The sequence below is a fragment of the Mesoplodon bidens genome (assembly GCF_964165515.1).
Source record: "Mesoplodon bidens genome assembly, chromosome: 17".
Classification (NCBI taxonomy): Eukaryota; Metazoa; Chordata; class Mammalia; order Artiodactyla; family Ziphiidae; genus Mesoplodon; species Mesoplodon bidens.
The window spans coordinates 12,197,257-12,214,586 of NC_138174.1; the positions used below are offsets into that span (position 1 = coordinate 12,197,257).

Sequence of the window (17,330 nt, forward strand, 5' to 3'; positions counted from 1 at the left end):
GCCCAGCCGCTCAGCGGCATGTGGGATCCTCCCGGACTGGGGCACGAACCCGCGCCCCCTGCATCAGCAGGCGGACCCTCAACCACTGCGCCACCAGGGAAGCCTTCTCCTTCAGTTTTATAGTTACTTGCACATAGATTTTGCAAGTGTCTTCACACATTGATTCCTAGATTTTTCAAGATTTCAGAGTCATTGTGAAGGGGATATAGTTTCTCACTACATTTTCTGATTGATTATAGCTGACATAGAGAAAATGTACTGATTTCTGTATAAGGAATTTGCTGAAAGTACTTTTTGGTACTCTCCATTTAGTTCCAGTACTTTTTAGTTGATTCTTCTGAGTTTCCTAGATAGGTAATCATATGGTTTTCAAAAATGACATTTTTGTCCCTGTCTCCAGAATTTATTTATGCCTTTTACTTATTAACCTTAAAGCACTGGCTAGGACATTCAAAACAATGGTAAACAGCAGGAGTGAAGTGGGCATTCTTGCCTTGTTCCTGACTTTAGTGGGAATATTTCAAATGTTTTTACTACTACATGATAATGAAGTTCAATACCCTTTATCAAGTTAAAGAAGTTTCTTTCTATTTGGAGGCTAAGAATTTTAAATCAGAAATGGGTGTTAAAATTTACCAAATGCTTTTTCTGTATCAACATGATCACATTTTTTTTTCTCCTTTCATCCGTTAGGTAGTGAATTACATTAATAGATTTCCTAATGTCAAGCCATCATTGCATTACTGGGATAAACCCATACTTATTGCAAATAGATTCAGTTCATTCATATTATTTTAGATTTTTGCATCTATGTTCATAAGTAAAACTGGATAAAATTTTGTTTTATTGTACTGACTTATCTGGTTTAGGCGTCAAGGTCATGCCAGCCTTGAAGCAATAGAAAGCTTCAAAATTATTCTACAGTCTTGAATATTTTATAAAACATATAAATTATTGGCTTCTTGAAGTTTAGGTAAAACTTGTCTGTGAAATCTGAGCCTGAAGTCATTTATAAAGGTAGGTTTTAGACTACCTTCTACAGTTCCTTAATGCTTACTAGTAAAATAAGTGTTCTGCCTTTCTTAAGTGAATTTTATTCACATATATTTTTAAAAATCCATTTCATTTCTTTTCAAATGTATTAATTTTTAAATTTATACAACATTTATTACTTGCGTTGAGTTCATCTTGCTTGCTTTCCAACTAGAAATTATATTTATTTATATTATTTATTTATTTTTAGCTGCATTGGGTCTTTGTTGCTCCGTGCGGGGGGCCTTCTCTAGTTGCAGTGAGCGGGGTCTACTCTTTGTTGCCGTGCACGGGCTTCTCATTGCGGCGGCTTCTCTTGTTGCGGAGCACGGGCTCTAGGCACGTGGGCTTCAGTAGTGTGGCCTGCAGGCTCTAGAGCGCAAGCTCAGTAGTTGTGGCACATGGGCTTAGTTGCTCCGTGGCATGTGGGATCTTCCCGGACCAGGGCTCGAACCTGTGTCCCCTGCATTGGCAGACAGATCCTTAACCACTGCACCACCAGGGAAGCTCCAACTAGAGATTAATATATAATTAAATTTTTTCTATCTTCTTTTTCTGGTAATGCTTTATTAGAGACTAGAACTATGTGGTTCAATATGTGGTTATTTTATGTTAATTACAATTAAAGTGTGAAATCAGTTCAGTTACACTAGCCACATTTCAAGTGCTCAGTATCCACATATGGCAAGTGACTACCATTTCAGCATAGTTATAGAATAGTTTCATCATTGCAGAAAGTTCTATTGAATGACGCCGTCATTCAAGTGGCACTTTGTTGTACCCTACAAATTCTGATATATTGTGGTCATGTTCATTCATTGCTAGTTTATATAATTTCAGTTTATATTCCCATTTTAACCTAAGAGTTATCTTAAACTCCTATATAAAGATGTTAATTTTCAAGTGGATAGTGTTTTGGTTTTTAAAAATTTATTTGGCTACTGACTCATTTCTTATTTCAGTGCATTGTCAACAGTGGATGCACACTATATGACTTCTACTTTTTAGAATTGGTTGATATTTTCTCTGTGACTTAATACACAATTTTTAATGTTCCATGGATACTTGAAAACAATGTGTATTTTCTGTTAGGCATGCAGCCTCTACATAGCTTTCAGACTGAACTTGCTCGTTGCTTTCTTATTTTAGTTCTACTTGGTCTTTCAGTTTATGAGGTAGATGTATAAAACCTGCCCTTGCTAATTACGGTTTGTCAATTTATCAATTTCTCTAACTATAGACTCTATAAATAAACTATGCATTAGGTACATAAAGGTTCATAACAATTTTATATATTCATATAAATATATAATAATACTTTATACTATATAATGATCTACAATGTTTATGTAGTATGTATTAACATATAAATATCATATAATTATAGAGAAAAAACTATATATAAAATATATCTTTGTCCTTTTTAATGCTTTTCACCTGAAATTTTATTTTTTTGTGATATACAGCACTTAGTTTTTTATACCTTTATTTTGAGGTTTTCTGTATCATTTTGATTTTGTATGAATTTTTAAAATAAAATATATTTGACTTTTTTAGGTTTTTTCCAATCTGAGATTTCAGTTTTTAAGTAATTAATAAGTTTTAAATAAGTAATTACTTACATTAATGACACTAGCTAATGAACGTTAACTAAGGTAATCAATGTAATGTAATTAATTGTGAAACATTCATAACTTAACATGAAATGGTCTTATTCCCTTCATTTGTTATTTCAAGTTTCCCACTTACTGTAATTTTTTTTTCCCATGCTTCCTGTTAGGCTGATCAGATTGTCCTTTTTCCCTCCTGCTGCTCCTACAATACTTTGGGAGTTAAACTCCTTATTTATGTTCTTTAAGTGGCATTAGGGCTCACAATTCAGTGCTAGCTTTATAGTCAAAATACTCCTACAAGTCAAAATCTGTTTGTCTCTGACCTTTGAAGATACTGGGACATTTTCTTCTCACAACCAGAGTTGGTGATGAAAAGAAAAAGCTGCCTTGTTTTTCTTTCAGTGCTTTTCTCTTATGCTGTGGATTCTGATCATTTCCTAGGATGTGTCTGGGGACGGACCTTACTCACCCTCAGCCCACTTGGCATTCAGTGGATCTTTGGCTCTGGAAATTTCCTTCTATTATTTCTTTGATTATTTCCTCCTCCGTTGCCTTTGTCTATCCTTGGAAACCTTCTATTAGATGCTGGACATCCTAAATTGATCCTTCAAGTCTCAACTTCTGCAAGACTTTCTTAAGTTTATTGTTCATATCACCAGCTCAGGCTTTAGTCCTTCTAAAGACTTTTACAATTTCAGTTAATTTAACATGAATTGCTCATTTCTAAGACTTTTTTCTCTCTTTTGATAATTTATCATAACCTGCTATTTTTAGGACATGATATCCCCTGTGAACATACAAATTAGAAATTTTAAGTTTTTTCTATCCCCTTTATAATCTGCCTCTGGAATAGTTGTCTGGTGATCCTTGGTTATCCAAACGTAAATATGACTCAAGGACTCAGCTGACATGTATGAGCAGTTTCCCCTGCAGCTGGGGTGGTCTGCTTCCCCAGTCACTGTTTCTTCTAAACTGTGGGTTTGGTGTGAATGGTAGGGATGATGGAAGAAAGGCTGGAGAGCAAAGTGGCTGGGACCAGCTATTTGTCAAAATATAGGCAGGCTTTACTCTGAAAACCAACGACTTTGGCTTATTTCTCTCCTGGGCAGAGCTGCCTTTCCTTTCACCCTTGTCAGTTGTAGAGGTCTGGAAACGACCAATACCAGGAGCCCGTGTCCCACGTAGAGTTCATTTTCTTTAGAAGGAGCAGTGCCTGGGTTTGATTCTCTGGTTAAAAGTCCCGTTGCTCTGGCTGTAGCAGGAGTGAAGGGGTACAGCCCAGGGGTGAAGAAATCCAGGGCCCCAGCCGGCCCAGGGGTTCTGCCCACAGCTAATCCTTTACCAGGGAAGCACCCTCAGGCCCATTTCATCTTTGCTTCTGCTAACATTCTGCCTGCACTATCACTAGAATTGTTTTACTGGGGCATTTCTTCTCTATGTCTTTTATGCTGTGTTTTGTTTTTCTTTTTCCACTTTTGTTTTGGTAGCAATTTGATCCCATCTGCTTTCTAAATTTCAAGCTTTCCTGTGGATTTTTTTTTTTTTTTTTTTAATGTTCAGAGAGAGCTATTTTGCTCAAACCAAGATCCCATTAAGGACTATGAGTTGCACATGGTTGCTATGTCTCCTGGGACTTTTTTTTTTTTTTTTTTTTGCGGTATGCGGGCCTCTCACTGCTGTGGCCTCTCCCGTTGCGGAGCATAGGCTCCGGACGCGCAGGCTCAGCGGCCATGGCTCACGGGCCCAGCCGCTCTGCGGCATATGGGATCTTCCCAGACCGGGGCACGAACCCATGTCCCCTATATCAGCAGGCGGACTCTCAACCACTGCGCCACCAGGGAAGCCCTCCTGGGACTTTTTTTTTTTTTTTTTTTTGCGGTACACGGGTCTCTCACTGTTGTGGCCTCTCCCGCTGCGGAGCACAGGCTCCGGACGCACAGGCTCCACAGCCATGGTTCACAGGCCCAGCCGCTCCGCGGCATGTGGGATCCTCCCGGACCAGGGCACGAACCCGTGTCCCCTGCATCGGCAGGCGGACTCCCAACCACTGCGTCACCAGGGAAGCCCCCTCCTGGGACTTTTAATTTAGAATGCCCCTCACTTTTTTTTTTCCTTTCAATGATATTTACTTGCTGAAGGTATGGACATACTGTTAAGTATCTCCTGCCAGGGAGACTGGGGTGGCTGGAACGTTGATAGGTGTACTCAATTCATCGTTGCCTGCCAATCCCACTCACCCACCCAACCCTATTTTAAACAGAACAAAAATTCAAACTCCTTAGCGTGGCCTTTCATAGCCTAACATCAATCCATGTCACCAGCCTCATGTCCTTCTACATTCTAAGAAGACAGCATAACACTTTCAAATGACCTTTGAAATTTGGAATTTCTGCATTAGAGAGTATCAGGAACCTTCTAGAGTGTTTCCTTTTCATTTTATAAACATTCCTCATTCCCAGTGGCACTTGGAGAAAGGGGGGACTCTAAGCTGCTGTGACGCTTTTGAGTGAAGAGTGTTTGTGAATCTCTGCTATGGCACAGGATTTCTTCTAGACAATTACACTGCCTTTGAAGCAAATGCCAAGCATTGAAACAGTCATTAATGAGTGGTCATAAAGGGAGTGATTATCTTTTTGTTTTTTACTTAACCAGGTTAACTGAAGCAACCTATGCATGTCCGAAAATAACCTCCTTCTACAGATGGGGTGACCATTTAATTTACCTTCCAAACTGAGACACTTGAGAAAGGGGGTGCTATTAATAATTACACTAAAAAAAAAAACCCATATAAACCAGGATATCCCAGGCTATGAATCACTTGTAAACCTTTCTATTAGAAAAGTTTATTTTCTTTTTCCTTTAGAACCTCCTGCCACTTTTATGCATCTGCATAAATACGTTTGATGTCTATGTAGTCTTGCCACAGATATTTATTAAGCCCCTACAACAGGGCAGATGCTGTGCTGGGAATTCAAGGTGAACAGACAAGCTCTCTGCCCTCATGGGGCTTACATTCCAGGAGGCTTTTTTTTTTTTTTTTCCGATGATAAGAAAGTCTGGCTTTCAGTCCTTTTCCACAGGGAAAACAGTGGATGTGCCCAGTTCTACCAAAGCTATTACTGATCCTTTTTTAACAGTCTGATGCAGTGGGAAGAAGGCAAAGGCTTTCGAGGTGTGCAGAACGGCGTCTGCCGCCTGTCCAGCCACTAACTAGCGGCGCTGAGTAAGATACTAATGTGATCCTCATCTGGGGGGCAATAATACTTACATCACAAGACTGTTACAAGGAGTAATGTTTGTACAATGCCCTGTAGGTGGTAGTTATTGCCATGTGTTCTCAGGTAATACCAAACCCCAGCACAAAACCCATCAAATCAACCTGATGGGGAAGGGGAGATGGCGAGATAGAAGTAAAAGGAAAATGTATCTGTGTCAGGCAGTGAAAACAGCCCTAAAACCAAACTGCTCTCTGCATTACCTGAGCCACAGGGCTCGGGACACAGGGCCAACTGAGAAGCAAAGGTAAGTTTTGAACAACAGGCATCAGTTGCTCACTTGAGCCCTTTCCTGGATAGCATGTAGCGCTTCTGACCACATTCCCCTCAGAGGCCCAGTTCCCAAATTCTCCAGAATCACTCAGCCAGTCTTGTGGAGAGAAGTCTAGAGCGAGCTTTGAAGGGCAGAACCCAGGTACTGGGGAGAAACTGAGGAGAGGGGGAAAGAGATCCGGAAAGGGATGAGAAAGCCAAGTATCACTCACCGGTCCTTCTGTGCCGGAATCAAAGGTTTGGCAGTGCCTGGCAGCAGGACACAGAGGGGCAGGGAATAAAGCAGCTCTGGAAAGAACTGATGTGCTCTCCTGCCCCAGGCTTCCGTCCCCGCCCCACAAAACCGTCACACTAGGAATGTTCCTAATCAGACAATTCAGAACACGGCCCTGGTCCACTATCCCCAGGTAATTCAAATTAACTGAATAGCTTCTAATCAACTTCAATTGGAATATTTATATTAAATATAAATATTAAAAATATCTTGTTGATGGTGTAATATGAGCACAGGTGATGAGAAGGATCCACAGATAAGAATAAAAGGAAAATGAATAAAACGTTCTAGTACATTAGGCTCAGGAAAACTGCTTTTAGTACTCTTAAGATTTTCACCTGTGAGCATCGTGATTTGAACCAATGCTAGCCCTCCTTTGGTGGAATTTTTTTTCCTATTTGAATTGCTTACTGCCCTCTTTTAACAAAAGCAATACATATTCATTGTGGAAGGTTGGAAAATTCAAAACAGTCTAAAGAGAAAATAAAAAGCATCGAAGTCCAGCACTCAGGGATAAACACGACTACATCTTGTTGTAGATCTGTTAAGTGTGGGCAGTTTTTACAATGCGACATCATTGTCACCAGTGCTCTTCATCCACTCTGATTTCTGAGATCAGGGGAAGACGCCGGGCACTCCAGTCTCTGCCATTTTTAAAACAATGAATTTCCATTTGCAATCTGTGGCAGGCTAAACCCTTAATTAGTAACAGCAGGTGCTGAAGTGCTTAAAGCAAATCACTCCTACATTTTAGTGAGCTGTTATTTATGTCACTCTTATCACTGGGTGCAGCACTGACAACTAGCAGCAGCTGCAGGGCTGATGCCCTCACGGGGCAATTGTTGGCCTCCAGTTTCCCCAGGAGTCAAGGGATTTAAGCAGCTCTATCTGGAGAAACTGAGTGAGCTCTCCCAAACAAAAGGTTCAGTTGGGGCTTCAGACTCTTAAGGGTGGGAAGCCACAGTTATTTATGTACTACTCGATAATATTTTATTCAGATTTCCATTTTGTGCAGCTTTGCCTAATCCTGCAGCCCCAAAATACTGTTTTTCCTCTGAGTTTAAATAGGTGCCTCCATTTTTAAATAATTAAGAAAAAACCTCTCAAGCTCGGCCCACTCGAAGTGGTAGGGATTCGGTTCAGAACGCTTGTTCTTAAGGAGGAGATTTAAGTATGCAGAACATTCTCAGGGGTAACGAAACTTAAGCAGCGCAAAAGGTTTCCCTCTCACATTTATCAAGACGTGAAATACTCAGAAGAAAGCCAACACCAGGTCACCTTGCTTTCTGGGGTCGGTGGGGTTTTGTTTATGCTTCCTTTCTAGTGGGCTGCTTTCATTTTTATCGAAAACAGTCACCAAAATGATTCTGTGCGTCTGCCGAGGGGATGATAAATAAGGTGCGTCCAAAAGAGGCCAAGGGGCCTTTTGACTTCCAGGGAGGGTGGGCGAATGTGTGAAGAGGGCAGACGCGTCTTCCCGCCAACGGCACGGTCTCTACACACGTCTGCCTGTTTGAGGGTCAGCGCGGAGAGGGCAGTACAAGGACACTCTGGACGCCACGGCAGTGAGCACAGCGAAAAAAGGCACTTAGAGCTGTGCATACAAGATAGCTGAAGATCAACTTTTCCATATTCAATATGTTGAATAAACTTTCCTACACTCAAACTGAAAAGTGTGAAATCAATTTTCCTATATTCAGGCTGAAACCAAAGTTGTCACTCCCGTTTTTATCCGGCCACCAGCCCGAATATCTACTCTACGACGTCTTGCTCCCGCGTCGCCCCACCAACGGTCTGGGACCGGAAGACGGGTTTGGGTTGGCGAGAGTCAAGAGCTCGAGGGGGTGACTCTGTGACACAGTCCTGTCGCCCTCCCTCCTCGGGCCTCCGCTCCGTCCTCGAGGTGGGCAGGCGCCCGCCGTCGGGCCCCAGGAGCGAGACGGGACGCCCGGGGAAGCGGCCGGGAATGGCTCGCGCCCCGCAGCGGCCCCCGGGCCGTCCCCAGACGTATTGGCCTGCGCCCGGCGTGGCTGTGCCGCCCCACTGGGTCGCCGCGCCGGCCCGCGCGCGGTTTTAAACGCAGCTGCCTCCCCTTCCTCCTCCTCCGCCTCCTACCTGCTCACAGGTTTGGCCGAGCTCCGGGCGGATAATTGAGTCCGCCATGGCCCGTTGCCCACGTGCGGGTCCTGGGGCAGCCTCGCCACGGTAGGAGCTCGCAGCCAGCCCGTCGCGTCCGCCGCCAGCCGCGCACCAATGGCTTCGTGCCCGAAGCTGCGGGACGCCCGCCCCCGGCCCGCCCTTAAAGTGGCCCTGCCTCCCGCCGCTGCTCCGAGGGTCACGGCCGGACCGGGGCCGGGGGAGTGCTTCCGGGGGTGGGGTACCCGGGATATGGGGATGGGCGGCCCCAAGGTGCCCTGCAGGTCCTAAGGAGACCCCGTCACTGGAGCGCTGCCCACCCAAAGTTCCATTCCACGTGCCCCCGGGACGTCACACAGCTCAGGCCTCAGGAGGAACTGCCACTCCCCGCCTTGGGGCGGGTGGAGGGGCGCAAGGGCTTGTCTAAAAGTCTTCAGAGTGTCTTATGGGAACGCTTTCAAGTTTAAATATTAGGAATTAGCAAACTGGATTTTTTTCTTTTTCCAAGACAAACATATGAGAGGACAGGGAAGGTTGAGGACTGTTAATGGTGCTTTCTTTCCAAACTACTAAGAACCTAAAAATTTTAGAAGCATTTCATGTTGTCCTGTGAGTCAACAAATATTGTCCTCATTTTCTCAAGTGAGAAATCTCCAGGTGGCGGCTGCTATGTAATCCGCTTTGTTCGGCCTTGCTAGACATTTTACTGAGATCCATGGAGTGCCAGGACCTGTAGGGGATCCTTCCTCTTGTCTTTACTACTGTTCCCATTGCTAAAAGTCGGTGGGGGTGAGGGGGTGATGGTATCTTACGGTGTTTGTCACTCTGGATTTGCCTAGACTCTTGACCTTACTTGAACATGTAATATGCACAGGCTCTACCTGAACCACCATCTCTGATCTCTGGGTAAGCCTCCTGTTTCCTGAGCAGGTGGCGGTGTGTTCTGATTTAGATCATGACAGCATGCAAAAATATAGTGGTTGTCTACGATTTTCATGGGAAGAAAAGTGCAGATACATTTCTGCTGGGATCATTCTGCACTGTTTTTGGAAGTAAATGTACACATTTTAATAGATACGAATTTTGGTTCTTGATTGCTTTTCCACCTAATCAGGAACTGAGAGTGTCTAGCTAAACATCTGTGAAGCAGTTAGTTTGCCCAACAATATCAGCAGAGGTGAAATCATGCCCAGGCATTGGTGTAGGGGTGAACTGAGGCAGCTCTGAGCACTTCCCCCAGTCTGGCAATCAGTTTTGCCTTGACCTAAAGGTCTAGCTTAGCAAGTCTGATGCTAAAAGTGACAAAGACATTGTGGAAACTGACACAGACTCATTGCTTTTAAATTTGAGTGGACGATGCCCCTAAGCTTATGTGAGAGGAAGTAATCATTCCTGTGTTGGAGGAAGCAAAAAGATAATATCAAGTATAATATTCAGTATCAAGAATATAAGATCCAAGCTCCATAAGAACCAGATTAGAGATTTGAATAGTTTCCAATCTCTTAAAAGAAAGAAAAAGAAGCTTACTTTGTAAATGAGCAGGCATCTACATCATAAAACAATGACTCTCACTGGGGGCGATTTTTGTCTCCCAAGGGACATTTTTTCATTGTCACAACAGGCATCTAGTGGGTAGAGGCCAAGGATGCTGCTAAACATCACACAATGCACAGGACAGCCTCCCAGAACAGAGAATTAATTATCTGGCCCCAAATGTCATTAGCACTGAGGTTGAGAGACTCTACTATAAACCTTCTGAATTACAGCATAGAATTATAAACCATTTAATTTCTTTATCACATTTAACATTCTTGAATCATACTCATTTTTATTATTGGAGACAAATGGGTAGATGGACTCTTTCTGTGCTTCCCTAGAGTAACAATATGCTACTTATAGTCTTGATGGAAAACTGAATACCAAGAATCATAAAATATAACAATAATAATTCTACATAGAGAAATATATTTAAAAATTTGCATTCAAAATTAACAATTCAAACTGCCTCTTAGAAAATGGTTTTCCAATCACTTAAAATTATTAGCATTCATAGCATATGCATTACATTATTTCCCCCAAAACTAAATTATAATTGTATATTTTTCACAATATGCAAATTACAAATAGATTTGTAAGTAATACAGTACACATGGTCTCTTCAGATGAACTCATGAAGAACCTATGCTTAAAATGTTTGGAAATTTTCCATCCAGCTATTTTATAGGAACTGTTCTATATAAGCTATGTTCAGTATTGTTGTTTACCTGGCTTGTTCTCAGAATCACAGAAATTTAGAACTCAATAAGAACCTAGAGATTTCTTAATTGTCCTTTCCTTGCAAAGATGCTGAGGCCCAAATAATGTTCTCATAAGTAGGTAGGACTGTAACTACGGACGTTGAAAGCCAGAGAATTAACTAAATTCAACCATTTTTACTAATAATTTATTACATTTACTAATGCACTGAACTCACTTTAAAATGCATATACTTTCAAACACTATGCTTGCAATATTTTTGGAGTATTAAATCCAAGAGTCTACCATAACTTGACTAACCATTAAGTTCCATTATACAATTATAAACAAAGATATTTTCATAAAGTTAACTGAGGAAGGTGATTTTTGCTTCCACTTTTGCCATCTTCCCCAATCTCTTTTCAGGCAATTCATCATAGAATAACCAGAATAATCTTTTAAAATATGTCAGACTATTAACTTTCTCAAAACCCTCCTGTCAGAAAAAAATCCAAATTCTTTTCCATGTCTAACAAGGCTTTATACCATCTGACTTCATCAACTTTACCTCTCGCCATTGTTATGACCTTTTGTGACCTCTCGTCACACTGCCTCTTCTTCCTAAAATACCAGGTAAGTACAAAGCTAGAATACTTTGCCCTTGTTCCTCCTTCTGCTTGGAATGCTCTTCCCCAGATTTCTCCATTTCATGTAGATTTGTTATGTCACTTCCTTGGATACTCCTATCAGAATCTAACCCCTCACTCTCTTTTTCTTTACATCATTTTTCTAATGTTATACAGCATATGTATTTGTTTTTATTTGTCTTTCTCCCCTCTCTAGAAGAGAAAATTTGTCTGTATTATCCACTACTACCACCTTGGCCTAGAAAAGTGCCTGGCTCGTAGCAGGCACTAAAATATTTGAATGAATGAGTGAAAGTCATTTCAGTAGCTGATTGCTGTATGCAGATTTGGGATTCTGGTCTTTCTGCCTCCAAGTCTACATTCTGTCCTTTATTTCATAATGCCATCATTTCACCATGGAAAGAAAAAGAGGTTTGGAGGAAAGGAAAAAATATTGCAGGCACCAAAATGACAAGCTTGGTATCTCACAGTTGTAATAGTGTCCACTATGTTGGGGGGGGGGACACAGGAAAGATGGAAAGGACGGTTTTAATCTCATCCCTTCCCCATTTAACACGTGCAAGGCTCCTCTGCTTATCAAATTAGGTTCTCAGTCCTCAGTGTGGCGGTAGGGCCCACATTATCTTGCCCTTATCTGGCTTTCTAGGTTCAGCTTTTAATCAAGTCAACTAGATTGAACTACATCAAGTCAACAAGATTCCCGGATAGTGTCCTGGCATTCTCCCCAGTGTAAGATCCCCCCAACCAGACAGAGTAACCTCTTTCTTGAGACCACAGTGCTGAAGGGATGAATCACCTGAACCCAGGAGAAGCCCTGAACTACCTGCAAAGGATAAGACAGCATTGGCCAGCTGCCCCCTGTGAGCACAGTTCACTGATTTGGGAACTGCCCCAGATATTTCCTCTGCTCCTCCCCAGCTGCTAACTCATTTATCCCTTGGTCTTCTTTGGATCCGATTTCAACCTAAAAACTTTCCCTGTTATCCCTGTATCAAAGAGGCTAGGACCCCTCCTGTTCGCATGCCTCCTTTCTGACTCTGGGTCAGTTCTCCTAAGCTGAACGTTCAGCTCTGGTGACTGCGTGGTGTAAGGTTTAGCACACTCACCCCTGAACACTCTCCTTCATCCTGGCTTGGGGTCTCTCCCACACTACCCTCTGCCATGCACTTTCCTTTTGTGGTTAATTTGAGAAGACAACAGGAAAATTCCCAAGGCATTCCCAACTCCATCTCACATCTCTGCTTCAACAATCAGAATTCATTTTAAGTAGCGTGATAAGGCAGGGATTATTTTACTACACCTTGTATCCTAGTGGCCAGGACATAGAGGGTGATCAGTAAATATATGTTTTCCCAGTGAGTTAGGAACCATTGCCCTTAGGCAGTGATGAAGGTCAAAGAATAGCACCAACTCCTAATGATGCCCTGCAGCCGATTACACTAAGGTGGGACAGTTTTCTCATCATCCAATATACCAATTCACTTTCAACAGGGTTTAGTTCTACTGAATTAAGATGAGGCAGATCTGCCTCATTTTAACCAAAAGTCTTTACTAGGAAATGTGGAGCTAAACCAAAGTGACATTATAACTATGGATGAGGGAGGCTGTGTCACTCAAGGTCCAGAGTGAGGCTAGGCACTGCCACGTTGATTAATCTTCTAGACATCCTCCCAGGTAACCACACAACAGAACCATTAGAAGCAGCTCCCCTGAAGTCATTGGTTACTACGGCTCTATTGCCTGAGGAGATCAGTAGTTACAAAGTCAGTCATTCTCCTTTAGCCACAGAGACTGCTGACTTGAAGTCCTGTGGAATTTCTACATCACAAACAAGCCAGACAATCTTAAAGGAGAGAAGTCTGTGGTATGTGAAGGTGGGGATGAGGTGAAGGAAAAAAAATGATGTTCACACTTTCCTTGTAAATACTTACATGTATACTAACATGATTTAAAGTCAGCTGGAGGAATTTTTATTTTTTTATTATGAAAGATTTCATACATATCCAAGAGTACATATATGAAACATGTACACTATGAAGTATGAGTGTATATATACCTATCACCCAGCCTAAGACACTATCAATCATTTTGAAATCTTTTCCTCTCCCATTCCCAGTCTCCTTTCTCTTTCAAGGTATAAAGATTATTTATCCTTTTCTTTTAACTGCTGAAACCTGAATGGATTGTATTGTGAGAGAGAATAAACCTCTGTGTGAAGCCTCTGAGGTCTGTTGTTTCTTATAGTTGTTTCTTGTTTTGTTTTGTTTTGTTTTTTGTGGTATGCGGGCCTCTCACTGTTGTGGCCTCTCCCGTTGCGGAGCACAGGCTCCGGACGCGCAGGCCCAGCGGCCATGGCTCACGGGCCCAGCCGCTCCGCGGCACGCGGGATCCCCCCAGACTGGGGCACGAACCCGTGTCCCCTGCATCGGCAGGCGGACTCTCAACCACTGCGCCACCAGGGAAGCCCTATAGTTGTTTCTTATAGTCATAATGCAGATATTGATAACTTGAATTTAGGTGCTGCATTAACAAAATACTAAAACAAGTGGCATGGTGTTAACTTAGCAGGTCTGCAGTGGGAGGCAGGGACACAATGTGACGATGGAAGCCTGGAAGTCCCTATTATGTCACAGCAGAACAAGTGCTTAATAATAATGATGATGATGATGAAGATGATGTGTGCTTGATGTTACTGGCTGCCTTTGACAAGGCAGAAGAAAAAAATGAGCTTGGGATATAATCAGCCACTTTGCAAGGAAAAGGGAATAGAGAGAGTCTCAGGGAGAATCTAGAAATTTGGGGCATCAAAGGGCATAAGGGGCTGGAAAGGCCAAAACTCTGAGAGCCAAAAAGCACGAGATAAGACCGAGAAGGGTTTTGAGCAACAAGAGGCCACTAAGACAGCCTGTGGCAAAGATCAGATTACGGGTGTTAACTTTATATCCTAACCTATTATTTCAAATAGCTGCAAGGTAGCTGCCATTACGTAGAGAGAGAGGCCAAAGAAACAAATCATGCTCTAAAATTATCATTATTATACATGGAATTGACTACTATTTTGATGGAGCTATATTATCCAAGAAACCATAAACTTAGACTGAAAAGCTTTTGACTACTTGAACTATGATGCCACCACCCATGGGAATCCAAGTTTGTTCTAACAGAAAATGAGCTCTAAAAGCTGTGCATCTCTAAATGAGGGTCTAACCTCCACTGCCTACTTCAAATATGAACAAGAAGACTGAAATGAAAGAAACCCCCAAGGAGTAGAGTTAGAGGTCATTAAGAAAAATGGAGAAGAACATTCCTACCAGGAAGCAGAATCAGAGCCTGATCAAGGAAGCCACCCCATTCCCAGGGAAGAGGGCTTTCACCATGTCTGCCCAGGATTCCATAAACGCTATGGATCAGTGATGCTGTGCATTCTTCCTTTTCTGAGTGAAAGTGATTAAGGGTATCTTCCCCTCAGACATGGATTGGTACATTACACGGTTGTTTGGGCCCAGCCTCTATTTGGCTTAGACTGTGCAGCATTTGTACAAGGCTTTAAAGAGCAGTATCCTAGAAACAAATTGATGAAAGAGCAAGAGATTCTATTTAGTAAAAAAAAAAAAAAAAAAAAAAAAATTATTCTGGTTATGTTCAGCAGACTGGAAAATACACTGAGTTAGAATCACTTTAAAAATATCAATTGAAATTCTAGATTCTGACTCAATGATGCAGGCAGGCCAGGGGCCATCGCTATCAATGAATGGCTGAATTTATCTCTATGTAGTTGCAAAGAAAGATACCATTATCTACTGAAAACAATATCCAAAGACTTGTAAGCTTTACTAAAAATATTGTTTAATACTATATTAGTGAGCATAGGCTGCTTCAACAAGTAAAGTCCAGATCTCAGTAACTTAACACACACACACACACACACACACTCACAAAAAGGATTTACTTTTCACATACACCACGATCAAATGAGGGTTAGCAAGGTAAGAGAAATGGATTTGCTATATGTGATTTTAGTACTTATTTTTGTCACATTAAGATATCAGAATTGAAAACAAACATGGTTACCAGGGGGTAAGGGCGGAGAGGGATAAACTGGGAGTAGATTAGGATTGACATATACACACTGCTGTATATAAAATAGATAACTAATAAGGACCTACTGTATAGCACAGGGAACTCTACTCAATACTCTGTAATGACCTATGTGGGAAAAGAATCTAAAAAAGAGTGTATATATGTGTATATATAACTGATTCACTTTGCTGTACACCTGAAACTAACACAACATTGTAAATCAACTGTACTCCAGTAAAAATTTTTTTTAAAAAGCAAATAAACGTTTTTTTAAAAAAAGATATCAGAATTGTTTCAAATAAAAGGGTTTTCCAGCCCCCTCCCCTTCCCCATCACCTACACATAAAGGTACCTTTGAAATCAACTAGTTCTATCTTCATTCTACAGAGTAGAAACTTAAGACAGGAAAGTTAAGTAAACACCCCTAAATTATTAGCTTGTTAAAACATGTTCCCTTCTAGTACTCCACAAGTTTCCTCCCTCCCTCTCCACCTATCTGTGAATCATCACTTGGAGCCTACCTCAGCTTCCCCTGTAGAGCTGGACAGGAAATTTGTGTAACAGAACACATTTTTGGCACTATCAGTAGACTAAAGCCCTCTTTTTGTAGCCTCTCCTATATTTTTAAATCGTTAAAATCATATTTTATGTGTGACATTGTACATTGTGTTAACGTTCTAACATTAAGTCCTCCCACGATCCTATAAACTCTTTTGCAAACATCCATTTAAGTTAAACAAAATGTATTAAGTGCCTGTCTTATACTAGGTACTAAACTAGCTGGTGACAAATGATGAATAAGAGTGTTCATTACATTAAACTGCTGGAGATAAATTACACTGAAGTACTTCAGAATGCAAGAAATACATGAGAAGAAAGAATTTTAGTATAAGATAGCAGATGTTAACTGCTGCATAATGTTTAACCATGTGGATGAGTTACAGTCCACTTAAGCATCTCCCTATAATTGTGCATCGAGAGAGTATCCATTTTTGGGTATTATAAATAATACTGATAAAGTGATTGTCCTTGTATGTTTTCTATATGCAGGATTTTTCATTAGAATAGATTACTAGAAGTACAAATATTAAGTCAACATATTAACATTAAGGCTATTCAAGAATAAAATTGTCTTCCAAAAGAATTATATGAATTTGTACTCCCACATGCAGTATATTAGAACTTCTTAACTTCAGATCTATTAGCACTGAAAATTATCTTTTTGAAGACCACTGTTTATTTTATAGGTGAAAAATGGTATCTAATTTCAGTTTACATTTAACAAATGGACATTAATACTATTACACCTGATTTTGTTAGTTTTGGCTAGTGGTAAAGCAGCCCAGTTTTGAAAGTTCATATTTACAGTCTACACATACACAGCCTATATGATGCAACCAACATATATTTTAGGGAGTTATTTTTGGCTCTAGTTTCCCTATCTGATAAACGGGCAGGGAATCACAGTATCTTAGCATCAGAAGGGATATTGGCAGTCATTGAATCCAACTTCCACCCACTGCAGGAGTCCTTTCTATAACATCCCTGACAAAGGGACACCTAGCCACTGCTTGAACAATGCCGATGATGATAATCTCACTGTTGGGTAGTTCTCTGGATGATAATACTCTCTCTGTAACTGAGATAGAAATATGAAATTGCTTTATAAAGTTAAAAGGATGCTCTATAAATTCAAGATTTTTCTAATTCATAGGTCAGATTAATCCGATGTTCACTTGTTTTGAAAATAGTGCCCTACTGTCAA

At 41.2% G+C, this 17,330-nt stretch overlaps 1 protein-coding gene across 2 annotated transcripts in view; it reads right to left on the minus strand.

Moving 5' to 3' along the window:
- Nucleotides 1-17,330, minus strand: part of LOC308605065 (spermatogenesis- and oogenesis-specific basic helix-loop-helix-containing protein 2-like) — a gene marked incomplete at its 5' end in the record, with an annotated part of 77,722 nt that overhangs the window by 32,306 nt on the left and 28,086 nt on the right. Inside the window, one exon of one of the 2 annotated variants that reach the window (XM_081214728.1) lies at nucleotides 8,583-8,630. The exons of the other annotated variant lie outside the window; for it this stretch is intronic. Within the exon in view, the coding sequence (XP_081070854.1) occupies nucleotides 8,583-8,630 (48 nt within the window). Of the gene's footprint in view, nucleotides 1-8,582; nucleotides 8,631-17,330 lie in introns of those variants that run through there. 2 annotated transcript variants of the gene reach the window in all.